General features: G+C 47.9%; 3 protein-coding genes across 3 annotated transcripts; 2 read left to right on the top strand and 1 right to left on the bottom strand.

The window, feature by feature from the left end:
- Positions 1–718: 718 nt before the first annotated feature.
- On the top strand, positions 719–4,471 carry JR316_0008883 (uncharacterized protein; the record flags this gene model as incomplete). Its single annotated transcript, XM_047894594.1, has 20 exons — positions 719–822; positions 887–929; positions 1,030–1,145; positions 1,225–1,288; positions 1,347–1,382; positions 1,431–1,493; positions 1,554–1,637; positions 1,692–1,746; positions 1,804–1,937; positions 1,993–2,182; positions 2,265–2,281; positions 2,447–2,723; positions 2,786–2,812; positions 2,868–2,921; positions 2,978–3,000; positions 3,064–3,171; positions 3,222–3,260; positions 3,311–3,358; positions 3,414–3,499; positions 3,556–4,471. 20 exons carry the CDS (start codon positions 719–721, stop codon positions 4,469–4,471), a joined length of 2,484 nt encoding a protein of 827 aa, XP_047746053.1.
- Positions 4,472–6,780: 2,309 nt separating this feature from the next.
- On the bottom strand, positions 6,781–7,430 carry JR316_0008882 (uncharacterized protein; the record flags this gene model as incomplete). The annotated part of the gene is made up of 3 exons (XM_047894593.1): positions 6,781–6,900; positions 6,963–7,020; positions 7,084–7,430. 3 exons carry the CDS (start codon positions 7,428–7,430, stop codon positions 6,781–6,783), a joined length of 525 nt encoding a protein of 174 aa, XP_047746052.1.
- A 3,738-nt stretch (positions 7,431–11,168) lies between these two features.
- JR316_0008881 (uncharacterized protein) lies at positions 11,169–12,425 on the top strand (the record flags this gene model as incomplete). The annotated part of the gene is made up of 1 exon (XM_047894592.1): positions 11,169–12,425. The coding sequence occupies one exon, from the start codon at positions 11,169–11,171 to the stop codon at positions 12,423–12,425; it is 1,257 nt and encodes a 418-aa protein (XP_047746051.1).
- Positions 12,426–13,725: the final 1,300 nt, after the last annotated feature.

The following is a 13,725-nucleotide window of genomic DNA, read 5'->3' as shown; positions in this document are numbered from 1 at the left end:
AGGGCGGTCAATGGAACTTCTTCAATGTCTATGCTTCAGATGGAAGTCTCGGCTTTAACGACCAAGCGAGTTCTTTTGTATGCTCCCCCATCTAGGTTGTTCTTTGATAAAAGTCATGGCCTCATCTTAATATAAATTATATTCCATAGTCGATTGGTTCTGAGCTGCATAAGTCGGCCGTTGACAGTTTAATTCCAGACAACGATGTAAAAGACAAGTTAAAGGCTATACGCGTCACTCCAGAGTTGGGCTGGACTTGAGGCTGGGCGCCAGATGATGAAGTGCTTGAATGTCCTTGGGCCTTGAGGTATGAGCCAAGCTACGCGATAGACATAGCCTCCCTTCATGCATAGAATCAATAGATTCTCGAGAGTCGAGCAACAATAGTTTAAACTTGGGAAACTTGTCATTGTCAAGATCAGCCAGAATAAGCTTTTAGAGTTCGAAAAGTCACACAAGTTGTGTTCAGCTTTGGAATGAGCATAAATCAAGGTCAAGCAAGCTTTCATATCGAGGGATCGGTAGCAATCGTCGTGGCTGTTTTCAAGTGCTCGATGACATCGCTTTGGCCCCTAAAGATATGCCTTTTCGGGCCGCGCACCATCACCGCTTTCGTAAATGTTGACAAGGGTCGTAGCATTTTCCAATTTCACTGCCTCCACAGCGCTTTATCCACAACCACTACATTAAATCCACTCTCACATCTGGTCGTGCGACAATGGCCAGCAAATCGCCCCCATTTCTGTTGATTCTCTTCGTCATCTTTGCGTTCTGCCTCGCTAACAATGGAGTGTATGCGTTCGGAGCGGGAAATATTCCATCGTACGCCCAGCGATCTCCGGATTTTTGACGAGTTGTGTACAGATAATGTATTTTTTGTTTACAGATTTGCGTACATGGAAGGAAGGGCCTTCAGACATGGAGATATTGTACGAAAGCTCCCGGTCATGCACTGTTTAATGCCTCTCTGCTGACTAGATATCCACCTCCCGACTCCGTGGTTTCCTACTGCTCGTTTCTACCACATAGGAAGACATTCTCTCCGATCTCGTTAAACGTGGCGCCGGCGGAGGCTTTGCGCTCGCTAGTTTGATATCCAAAGGCAAAAAATTCAACGGACTCGATGTCAAGCGAGTGTACTTCGGGTGCGTTTCCATTGCTGCGCACTGTAATCTAGCCGATCACACGATCATTGACGATGGCGTTCGACGCGGCGTATTGTAGAAACTGGCTGCGCGACTATAGTCAAGCGGTGGATATTGCATCGTTGAAGAAGCTTCAGCTTCAGGTGTGTGTGCCAATGCCAGCTGCTGATCTTGCGTTTATGATGAATCCGGATGCTGTAGACCATTATCAACCTTTGCATAGCCTTGGGATTTTTGGTACGCAATGTTCTGTCATATATGATCAAAAGTTAATACATTTTCCAGGCTCACGGATACGCGACCCATGAATTTGAAGTTACTGAAGAACGCTTGGGAGTATACCTTCCGGTATGATGCTCATTGTGTTCTCTCATTTGCACTGCTGAATAAAACCTGTATTTACGCCAGACTGAACACATTGATAACCCAAAAGGCTACGGAGCAGGCGAAGACCCCAGACAATATCACCCAAAGCTTCGTGGACCTGTAAATGTGTGTCCTACCAGAATTCATTCTGCCTTTATTTTGTGCTTAATGAGCTTGCAGCCCCAAGAACTCGAAATCGATCCCAGGACCGGAATGAAGAATTACATTGCAAACGGTTAGATTTCAGCATTGATATGTAGATTGAATGAGCCTACTCACACATCCATCTCAGAAAATGGTCCCTGGGATACCTCTAAAGCTTTAGTTCGACGCACTCTCGAGCAGTGCATCCACAGAGGCAGACAAAATCGTGCAACTGGGGACAAAGCTGATGAATACGAAGCCTTCAGGCTGCTCGGCCAGGCTGTATGTCTTATCCAAAAATCTTCTCAAATTCTTGCTCTTATTGCTATATGGATAGCTGCACACCCTTGAAGATTTCTCTGCACATTCCAACTTTTGCGAGCTTGCACTCGTATCTATGGGTCACGAACAGGTCTTCACGCATGTGGGCGACCAGGTCCGCATCCAGGCACCCAATGGCAAATGGGTCGCACCTATCGTCACTGGATCCTTCGGTTCTAGCGATTTCATTCACTCTTTGCTCGGGGGTACGTTAAATGGCTTCTTCTAACTATCTATATCCTCTTAATTTTGTCGTGGCTGCTCTTCCCTGTTTTGATATACTATCAGAGGCCAGCGATCATCTCGTAAGTCGGTCTCTTGAATTCCCTTCCGTAGATGGAATTGAACTGACCGATCGACTTGGTTTCTATATCCGTTCTTGCTTCATAGAGTTCCGTAAGCAGCTGCCTTATGCCGTAATCGGTCGACGGTGCTAATTTGACAATCCTCACATTTTTCTTCAATAATAGGCGTCAGTCACAGATCTGAACAAAGAGCTCGACTCTGCACGCACCAAATCCCTCTCGCAAACCCGCGGACCCGGTGGACCTATTCTCAACCCAGCCGATGCCCTGCGCGATTTGTTCTTCAGCATCCCTGGAGGTGCTGGAAACGACATGAGCAGAGATCTAGATAACATCGAAAGAATCAGAGCTGGTCCTGCAGCTGGTGGTAAAAACCCTGATCAAATGAGCCCACAAGAATTGCATGCTGTGCTTTGGCAAGTGTTGACTTTCAGGGACTCTGGTGAGTTGAGACTGAAATGCAAGGATAATCATGTTTTGTTTAATCGATCTTGTATTGGGCAGTTGTCAAAAAGATCTCGAAGACCATCGGTAACATTTTATTTCCTCTTGTTATGGCGATCAACTGAATGCCCTGTTTTGGCAGAGAAAATCCCTGGTCTCGGCCCTTTGATTGAGAAGCTCATGGATTCCATCTCAGGTAACTGATGCTTAACATACGAAGAAATTAGTGCTAATGGAATAATCATATGACAGTATTTGTCTTCACAACTTTGGAGGTGAATATATGCGCAATATTTAGTGACTGAAAATATTCATGCTAATGTTTCTGTGTTTATCAGCCATTCTTGAAACCTATCCTCAAGTCAGCCACGTCCGGACTTCAAAGCGTGTCTGGAGAAGTCATTGATAATCAAGATCAGTACGAAGTTTTCAACGACCCTAGAGCAGTGAGTTCTGGTGCATTTTATATACCATGGTCTAGACTGACTTCTTTTAGTCTGACCCAACTCATTCGTTCTTGAGTAAAGACCATTTTGTGAGTATTTTCTACTTTCCCGATGAAGAATGGAAGTTAACGAAATTCAGAATCTCATTCTCAATGAACCTGCCGGACAAATCGCTAGAATCATTGTTGTAAGTCGTTTAAGTATGGCTTTAGATTCATACTCTCAAACCAACTATTTTCCAGGCCCACAGTGTCAAGTTGATCAGTGCAGCCTGGGACGATAACTCGAAGGATGTTCATCAAATCACAGAAGACATTCTTCAATGCCTGTAAGTTTCCTCGGCATATTCAAAAATAACGGATCTGATTTGAATATTATTCCTAGGTTCCACCCTGATTTCCACAACCCCAACTCTCAAATACAAAGAGAAATGTTACAATGCATGAAAGACTGGTTCTCCAAGGTACAGAACCAGCACTCCGTCATCCAACGCCTTTCCAAAGACTCGGTGCGAAACCACAAGAACATCCGTTTGGCTGGAGAAGGCGGGGCTCCCGAATCGCAAGGCTCTTTCGCTGAAACCCAAGCACATCAGTTCCAGCATACTCTTGCAGGGTATGCATCCAATGTGCCGGGAGTTGCACAGGCGCAGAGTCTTTTCGGGGGTCAGAGCCGCGAGATACCTGGGTCGGGCTTCCCTGGAGCGTCAGGAGGGTATGGCCAGGGACCTCCTCCGCCTGCTGCTGGAGGATACGGTGCGCCTTCCGGCCCTCCTCCCACATCATATGGTGGACAGGCCCCTCCACCTCCTTCGCATGGACCGCCGCCTCCCCAGCGTCAGCATTCAGGAGGGTACGCGCCCTCTTACGCTCCGTCCTACGGCCAGGACAATAAATCGTTCCCGACAGCTGGCCCCTCATTCCCAGACGGCGGAGGTCAAGGCGGCCACGGCAGCGGTGGACCTTCCTTCCCTGGCGCAGCACCCTCCTTCCCCGGCGCTACGCCTGGATTCCCTGGAGCTGAGCAGCACCACCACCATCACCACCACCACCATGAGCATGGACATGGCGGACCACCGAGTTTCCCTGGAGCCGCACCTGGATTCCCTGGGGCCGCACCTGGATTCCCTGGAGCCACGCCTGGGTTCCCTGGAGGCCCTGAAGGGTACGGTGGGCAAGCTCCTCCTGAACCTGGCGCGTTTGGGTTCCCTGGCGCAGATCAGTATCAGGGGAATGCACCACCACGGTTTCCTGGGTCAAGCAACTCTTATTACGGAGGGGGTGGTCCCGGCGGATGGTGAGGAGAAAGTGTAATTTGAGTCTGGAGAACTGGAGAGGAGAAAGAAAGAAAATTTGGATGTTGTGGATTGACGGACTGTTTGGTTACCCCTGCAAAGTACCCCTGGCGTGAAGAATGAAGTAGGATGAACAGTGTGAAGTAAGTAAATCAATGTCTGAGGCGTAAATGCCTCATGTATATGTTACCCATTTGTTTTTCGCCTGCCCGATGATGTCGATATTTTATGAATTTCTCGCTCATCGGAATATGGAAGGATGCTGGGTCTTGAACGTCTTATTCATTCAACAAAGCCCACACGCTTCAATGGGCAAATATAATCTGAAGCTCCAAAGTGAAATCCTATCTTCTGTTTACATACGCATGTGATATCCCAGCAAACAGACAGCTTGAAACTAAGAAGTAACCAACAAAAAATAACCCACGCGTTGGAGCTCGAGGGACAGCTAGCTTGTATGTTGACACGCATTCGAGGATGGACATATGATTATATTTATCATATTTTTATCCGAAGCGATGAGAAGGGAGGATGATCAAAGACTCGGGAGTTATTTTTGGCACCAGATGATGGCGATCGCCATTTTGCCAAGAGTCAAAATCCAAACTTATTGTGCCTCGAGGACGACCGGAGGAGGTGACCGGCGCTGGAGTCAAAACCATTAAAATAGACGCTGCGGTCCAAGGCTGCGGTTATTTTGTTTTTTTTGGGAGGGGTTTAGTTTAGCATCAGCGATGCTTGGAGTTTATATCAGTATCAGTATCACTGATCTGATCTCCCACTGGTGGCAGCACTGAGCAGCGGACCAGAGATATATCATGGATGGATGGATGGATCATATTAATTTATACACATCAGCTTCGCGTCGCTGCCGAATGATATGTATAAGTAATTAAGTATGTATATGTACCATTGACCAATGACATGGAACCAGTATTGTATGTTGTAAATACATTATAATTCCCGACTGTGACATTGACAGGATAAAACGACAACACAATAAGTTACGAGGGATTCAAATAGCGACGACAACGCACTTCGAATCTTGGAGAGAGGGATGTAATTGTTAGCGGGCTTCTAGAGCCTCTGATACAGATCGTATACGTAGCGATTTGTGTGTCCATCGTAGGTTGGGGTGATGACGATTTTGATTTTCATAACAGTTGCCACTGCAGCAGCACCATCTGGACCAGCAGCACCAGAGCCTGGAGCCCACGTATTCATTGGAGAACGCCGCACGGTGATTAATGATTAAATGAATCCATGATTGTCAGTGCCCACGCTGTTCAAGCTTCAAATCAAACGACATGTATTATGATGCGAATGAGGACTCTGGCTGACTCACGGTGGATCTATGTGTGTCATACATGGTCAAATTGACAGAAGCTTCGTCTTGCTATGACTGAGGCTGGTCAGCCGAACTAGCTGTTGATATTGACTGCAGTTATTATTCTGTTCATGTGTGCGTGGCAGGTGCTATATGCTAGCTGCAGTCATGATCATGGATCATGGATCATGATGCATGATGGCCTGGGGTACAAGCCTGCTCTCGATGCAACGATCACAATCACAGCCATGGTTAATCATAGGTTAATCAAGAACGATTCAGAAGACGCAGAACGGGGCGAGCGTCGCCATGGAAGTCTTGTGCCAGTGCATGCAGTTTGGGGATCTCGGAAATGGGAGCAACAAAGCCCAAATTCCATTGTCAAATTCGATTAGTGCAAAAAAAAAAAAAAGAAAAAAAAGCAAGGTGGGTATAGTGTAGAACCGCTTTGACGATGAACGGTAGTGAGAAAAAAGATATCTACCAGTTGATTCAGAAGATGTTTAAAAGCGTGCAGAGTAAGTAAATGTGTGGCATAAATACAAGTTAGAATGTGCAGTGTGGAAAATGGGCGATTGCGTTGGATGTTGATTCTTTTTTGTTGTTGTGGAAGTTGGGTTTCATCGTAGAGAAAGATGAAGATGCGGCAACATGATGCAAGATGAGATATGATGTTGATGATAATGGATGGATGTAAGTTGTTTTGTTTTTGAGGGTGATGGTGATGGTACAAGCAAATTGTTACAAGCGCTAAGCAAGGTGTGTAGATGCGCAGTTGAGCCAGGGGAGAAGAAGCGTAGAAAGAGCAGTGAAAGGAAAATAGGAAAGCGAGAGTGGGGTAACCGTTTATGGAAGGGCTGGTGTTACAGAATGCCAAGAAGTCCGGGGATAGGGTAGTCGTGACTCGGAAGTAAAATTTCGGAAGGTTTTGTGGAGTTGCAAGGTGATAGGTGGGTGAGGGTTCGCGAGAATACGTTCGCTGGGTCAATTAGTCGTCGCCCCTTTTGATGATGGTCATGAGACCTGGGATACCCTTGGCCTTGTCTAGAGCCACAGGTCGTCGAGGATCCGGGACTGAGGACTTGACTGCGTCTGCAATATACCGTACCTGAACGGAGGACAGTAAATACCACCGAACTGGCGCTTGAAAGAATTGCATAAAAGACGTACCCGAATCTTGTAGGCGCCGTTGTGCATCTGCTTCGGACCTGAGATCGTGCACTCCCACCTGCCATGGTACGACGGTCAGTATAAGAGCCGGGTTGTGAGACACGAGCTCCGAGAGACGTACATCTCATTGATAAGTCCGTTTGCGCCGAAGTCCTCGATGTGTTCCACGAGCGCCGACCTAGTGGCGCGCAACAGGAGAGCGATGTTCACGCCTCCGACACAGACAAAGTGGTCGACGTATTCCACTGGGAGCTTGTCGTGGCCTATGCAGGCATCTGTCATGGACGGCTGTGTCTTTGGCTCGCCGGATGAAATTACGGTGATGTGTCTCCCGAGGGCGCTTTCTTCGAGGCGCTTGATGCGAATGAAGAGATTTGCGACACCAGCCATGCCTAGCCTGGACTTTTTAGAGGGCGAAGTGGGAGACGGGGGCGGGGAGAATGAAGTACGGGTTGGTGAGCGGAGCATAATTGTGAGGAGGTAGGATGCCAAACAAAGAAAGAATAAGATAGGGTGAGCAAGAGTTGTATTTATATGTTTGGAGGAACGTGTACAAGGTCGGAAACGGAGCTAATTTTGATGGAGCGGAGTTTTTATTTAGTTCCATAACAAGACTAGGGTTGCTTCGCCAGTCAAGGACTCATCCTAGGCCCGAACCATCGTGCCCAATTTCCAATCGACCTCCTACCACTTTCGCTGTCTTCGGAATGGGAGCTCGATGGGTGTTTTTAAGTCTTCATACAGCGTCATTTCCCCGTATGTTTCGCCTACCCACACGTCCACATGCAACTGTCCATTCGGCACGACCGATATGGAAATGCACAACGTTTGTAGGTCCACTGGGTCGTTCATGGCATTCTCAGCAACATTTCCGGCAACAAGTCGGCGAACCGCGACATATTCTGCTGATTCGGTGTGATAGTTTCTCATGCAGCATATTTGTTCAAGACACTGTGCCCTTCCAAGGTCCTCAGCGGACTAGACATAAACTACAGTATCTGAATGTAGTTGTTGGTGCTTGGGGACTCTCTGCCCAGCTTAAATTTTTGAGGTTTAACGCTCCTTGGCAAAGGATGGCTTGAGCAGTAAACTGCCATCGATGACCTCGGAGCCCCGCCTGAGAACACCAAACCAACGGATTGGCTTCGAATCTCAGGGAAACAGACAACGTTGTTTTTGAATCTTCGCTTCAGCCGTAAGATGAAATTGAGGGTTCCTTCTGCCTTCGATCTGGTCCAGACAACAAACCAAGTGTCCAACATGGGCGCCCGACCCGGCGATCTAGAAGAATATCGTGAGAACATCACCCGGCAAAAAACAAAACGGAGATCAAAACATTCCTTCATCATGATTGGTTCCGGACCACCTCACCGCTGACTAATCACCATCATTCTCTCCTCCCAACCACCACGAAAATGGTAAGCTCTGCACAGTCTCTCTTTCTTTGCGCGCCTGTTCTCAGCTCTCTCCGTCAATTTCGCCCTTGTAGATCATCCCTGTTCGATGCTTCTCCTGCGGAAAGGTCATTGGTGACAAGTGGAATGCCTACTTGGAGTTACTGGCTAGGGATATGAGTGAAGGGCAAGTCCTCTCCGTCTCGTTGGCTCGTTTACGTCGTCTTATCGTTATCTCGCTTTGCTTTTCAATTGTAGAGACGCACTCGACGAACTGCAGCTTAAACGGTACTGCTGTAGACGAATGGTACTCACGCATGTCGACTTGATCGAGAAGTTGCTCCACTACAATCGTACGTCCACACTTTTCTCTTTCGGTCGGGGAAGCGATGGCTAAAAGGACTATCGACAGCTATGGAGCGGTCGAAGGACAAATCAAACTATTAGACCTCATTAGCCTCATTCAGTCTCTCAACCCACGACATTGATACCATATGGGCTACGCGAACACGTTCAAATATGGCCTTGAAAGGATTACGATAGAAAAAAATTGGGTCTCCGCGTCTTACACACGCCTACACCACTAGATTCGCAAATGGCACCATAGGCCCAGGTGCAGTACACGCAAAACGGGTTGTAACATTTACCCAACCTCTCTTTCATGGTTTTCCTAAACTTTTCTTGCAGCTCAAAAGTTAATGTTTTTTTTTTACTCAAATGTATTATTTCGCAACCAGTTTAGGATCTGCAATGCCAATGAAAATCCCTTTGGATAAATCATGATATCACATGTGGCCTCCGTATTCCGGAAGACTTCTCTCTGCCATCCACACCTAAATATATCTCGACCTCGTCTCTCAAGGTTCGATTTCACGACCCCGAGGAACACCTTGGAGTAAACTATAAACTCATGCTTGGCCATGGCCGACCCGTCCATATCTTACGAGCGTTCTATCTCCACCTTGCGATCTCGAAGTCTGGGGTGTTCTGCGATTCGAATTTTAAGACGATGGACAGATTGTGGATTGTCGCAATTTAAAAGACTTTCGGTTGCGATGCCCTGCTGTCAATGGATTTCATTTATGCATCTAATATGTCTTCCGCTAGGCTCTGAGAAGCGCTTTAAGACATTACTTGCTGGTTTTTGTCAGTTGCATGGGATGCTTCTGCAAATTGTCGTTGGCCTGCCTTTGTGTTGACGCGTTCCGTCCGCAGGCGGCCGCCGTGCTACTTGGTGATTCTGGAAGACGGGAGAAGACGACCTTGTGTCCAATATCAAAAGTCCAAGTCGTCTGTCGTCTGTGCTAATGCTGCTGCTGGCTGCTTCTGCCGCCTTTCTCAACGCTTGTTTGGGGTGTGTTCATGCTGTTTGTTCGTCCTTTATTTCAAATTGCGGAGGGGTCTGGGAATGTTCTTTTTCTGTGGAGTGGGTTCGCGTTTCGCACCTGCTTCAGCTGCTTTCAGTCAGCATCAGCGGCGACGGGAGCGGGGAAATGAGGTATACGGGTGTTCGTTTGCATGAGACCGTGGTGCATGATGGATCTATTTCCCCTATGTTTTCCCCCTGTATACACTCCGACTGACAATTTGGGTGTTAGTTGCCTTTGCCTTATCAGAGGATAGGGGATAGGGGCGGGAGAAGAACGACTAGGATAAACTGATAGGCTGATGTGTCTTGCCCATTGCCCACTCCTCCGATGAGATAGCTCTTTTTTGCTACCTTAACTCCTTTGGTTTTGCTACGCAATGGTGGCTCGTTGCATCTGACCTCGTTGGTTTTTTGATGAGAAGAGGGAAGCCCTCAGTTACACCATCATCTGAGGTGTATTTTCAGGCATACACGCGTCGTGCCACCGACTGAAATGAGCATTACTAGGCGATCAGTAGAAGTATGAGCTGCGGTTGTTATTATATCAGAGCTTAGAGCTCTTTTGCCAAAAGCCTTTACTGCAACTCGCAAGCACGGCTGAAACGTTGCGCTTGACCGTTGATCGATCGGCAGTGGTTGAAATTGAACAGGGCGCGATGATATTTTAAACTGTGCGCGCTGCAGGATGTGTGTTTTGAATATTTAATAAAGGATGGTTGAGTAATGGGCGCATATCATGCTGGTATTCTCCTTATGTTTAGCTGCTACTCAGTACGATACTATGTGAACGGGCATTGCGGCCCTGTTAGGGTGATAAATTGAAGTTGTATTAATGCGTAGTTAGGTAATGATCGTAGCGCTCGAAAATATATACCCTCAGGCCTTCAGACACCTCACAATGGTTGTGGCCGTTGTCAATTTGGCCACCGACGATAGTGCAAAGTCTGCACACAATAAGTTGAGTCACGTGACTGTGGCCTGTCACCGGAGCGCCATCAAACCTCCCATCACTCGGAGTCTATAGCCACTGTTCTGAACAATGAACAGACAATGGCCCGCTTGACAATGCTCTTCCAAAGGCCGACCACAAAGAATGGGACCTCAGTCGTAGCAATGTATAAATATGAAGCTGGGTTTCGGCGTTCTATCCCTCAACAGGTTCTCTCCTGAATAACTCAAGCCGCTCATCTCATCTCAACCGCTTCGTTGGACTACTATTTTCTGCTCGCCTCTTTTCACGATATCTCAGGAGGTGTGTTCATTTACCTGTTTATTAGCTGGTACAAGGCATTTAAACTTTTATCTTTTTTAGATCATTTCATTATCACTTTCGAGACTCTAGATTCATACGCCCATCTTCAGTTACTGCATTCAAACGTTCTCATCGCCGGTCGATAATTTGTTTCTCAAGTCTCACGAACTCTTCTCCATTTAACGACTAAAATGTCTTCTACTCAATCTATCGCCGTCTCTGCCAACATTGAGCAAGCTATTGCTTTCCTCACCAGGCCCTTGATTCTCACCCAATCGCCTGCTTTGGTCTCTGGTATCCAAACGGTCCTCCGAGCCACTCTTGGGTCCTGCTTCGATCCCAAACTTCACGCAGCATTCACACTCAAGTTGTCTGCCAAGTCACTCCCCCCTCGCCCTATTTTGGCTGCTTGCTTCACCTCCGGTGTATACTGGATCGAGTGGATGCAACTCTTGGGCGGACGCGACTTCGACCTCGTCATTGAGGCCCAAAGCGTCAAGGTCGTGTACCACGGCGCGTACCCACAGACTATTGTCGTTTGGTCCGAGGTTGCACCTGTCCCCGCTCGCCCGACCCGCATTGCTCGCCTCCACATCGACGAGCCCCAGGTCCCCATCAGCAAGCTCGGCCAGCAGCACCAGCAACAATCTGCGATGCAGAGCGCGCTCCGCGCCACCGTCGACTCGGCCGTCGCACGCGCCAAGACCCGCACTCTCGCCCAGCAGCTGCTCCAATCCGAGTGCGAAGACAGAGAAGCAGACGAAATCCTCGCTATGATCTCCAACTGCGCGATCACGACACCCACACCCACGACCGAGCGCTTCATCATCGAGCCGCCCAAACTTATCATGCCCATTTCCAACATGACCACTTTCCCGTCCCCGCTTTCGTCCCCCGAGCTGGCCTCTTCGCCAGATTCGGACTTCTCCAGCTACTGCTCCAGGCCGAGCTCCCGCTCGTCCACTTTTTCGACCTTCTCTTTCTCGTCTGACGACGAGAGCAGCGTTAGCTCTGCATGCTCTGCATCCTCCTTCGATTTCTTGGCTTCCACAAAGCCTTCTCTTACTTCGACTTCGCCTTTGCCAGCTGCTTCCCCCGTTTCCGCTCCAGCTCTCGCACCCTCTAGCCAGCGCGCACCTATCTTCGTTCCGCGCCACAAACGCGCTGCCGCCGCCGCTGCTGCGCCGGCTCCTCAAGTTTTCGTCGACAGCAACAAGAAGGACGTCACCAAGTACCTCTACCAGGGTGGCGTCAGCACCGTCCTCACTGGCGGTGTCATGCTCGGCGCGACGTCTGCTGCTGCTGCCGGCCAGAACCAGAACAAAGCGAAGGCTACTAGCCAGGTACCCAAGTACCGCGCCCCAGTCGGCGGCAGGAAGTTTTCTGCTGCTCCGGCTCAAAATGCTGCCTCTGCCAACTCTTGGAGACGTGCGGCTCCCCGCGCTTAAATTTTGAGATTTTGCGCCCCCATCATAAATTTTACGATTCTGTCTCGCCTTCGCTCAAACGATTATCGACACGAAAAATACGACTCCCAAGCCAATCGCATAATGCGATTGTTTTATCTTTTGTCAAGACTCAAGATTATCCACGAACGACAGCACGGTTTTTACTCCTCTTCATTTTCTCTTCTTCCATTTTCGTCCTGTTGTATTTTTATTATCTCTGTGTATATATTCACCACGCTCACATCGCTTTCGTATAATTCTCCTCCTCTTTTTTTTGTCTAGATCACATCACACTTCGCATTTTGCACTTTGCATTATAGCCCTTTGTAACTCTATTAATTCCGCTGTCGAACTCTGTCCCAGTCGCTTTTTCTCTTTTTTACTGTCTCATCTCTGCTCTGAACAATTTCTTTGGTCATTCGAACCTTACTCTCTCGCTCCCTCTGCCTTGGACTTGCACAATCCTCTGGTACCGCTACTGCTAGGTCTGCGGCTCCATATTCAATGCTTAACTGCATCTTCTTGATCTTCCTTTCCTTGTACAGTCTCTTTTCCTCTCCGAAATCTCGGCACACTCTCTATCTATATCTCTGTGTTGTTGGTTGTCTTACGGTATTTGTTGTATCACTATCACTATACCGGGTTTCTCTACCTGTTGTAACGTAATAATGCGATCGTTTTTTTTTTTTTGCATTCATACGTTTTGAACGGCCGACAAAATCTTCATTGGAATGTGCTTCAACTTTTCAATTACCCGTGGTAAATGGCATTCTCGTTCCCAAGCTTCGTTCCTTTTTCACCTTGCGAGTCCAATTGTTTTAGCATAGCAACATGATATTTTACCCTTTTCATTTTCTTGCTCGAGTCTTTTTGAACGACTTTTGAAATTGAATTCTTGAGGGGACACTGCGGCTGGCTGAAGGCTTCAGAGTCCAAACCAAGCGCACGTGTGAACAAAAAATGACCCCATTAGTCAGCAATTCACATGTTTCCAAGTCGTTTCCCACCTTGGACGCGCTTTACCTTTTCCTTCTTCGTGCATGCAGCCATCGCTCATCTGGAATTGCCTATATGTGAAAGACAGTCTCCCGACGAAAAGGATTGTTTTTTTTCTGATGTACTCCGACGGGCCTCTACTATCATGTGCTGCTCCACACTGCACTGGGATTCTGTGGCACACTGCATACAATTGTACCACGGTCCATCGTGGAAAACCATATTTCGCTCAGGCTGTGTGTGTCTGGGTGTACCTGTTCGAACATCTGTTCTGTGTCTTCCGCGGACTCCATTCAGACCCCTA

The sequence above is a fragment of the Psilocybe cubensis genome, chromosome 8 (assembly GCF_017499595.1).
Source record: "Psilocybe cubensis strain MGC-MH-2018 chromosome 8, whole genome shotgun sequence".
NCBI classification, from domain to species: domain Eukaryota; kingdom Fungi; phylum Basidiomycota; class Agaricomycetes; order Agaricales; family Agrocybaceae; genus Psilocybe; species Psilocybe cubensis.
This window is presented reverse-complemented; position numbering and strand designations above follow the sequence as displayed.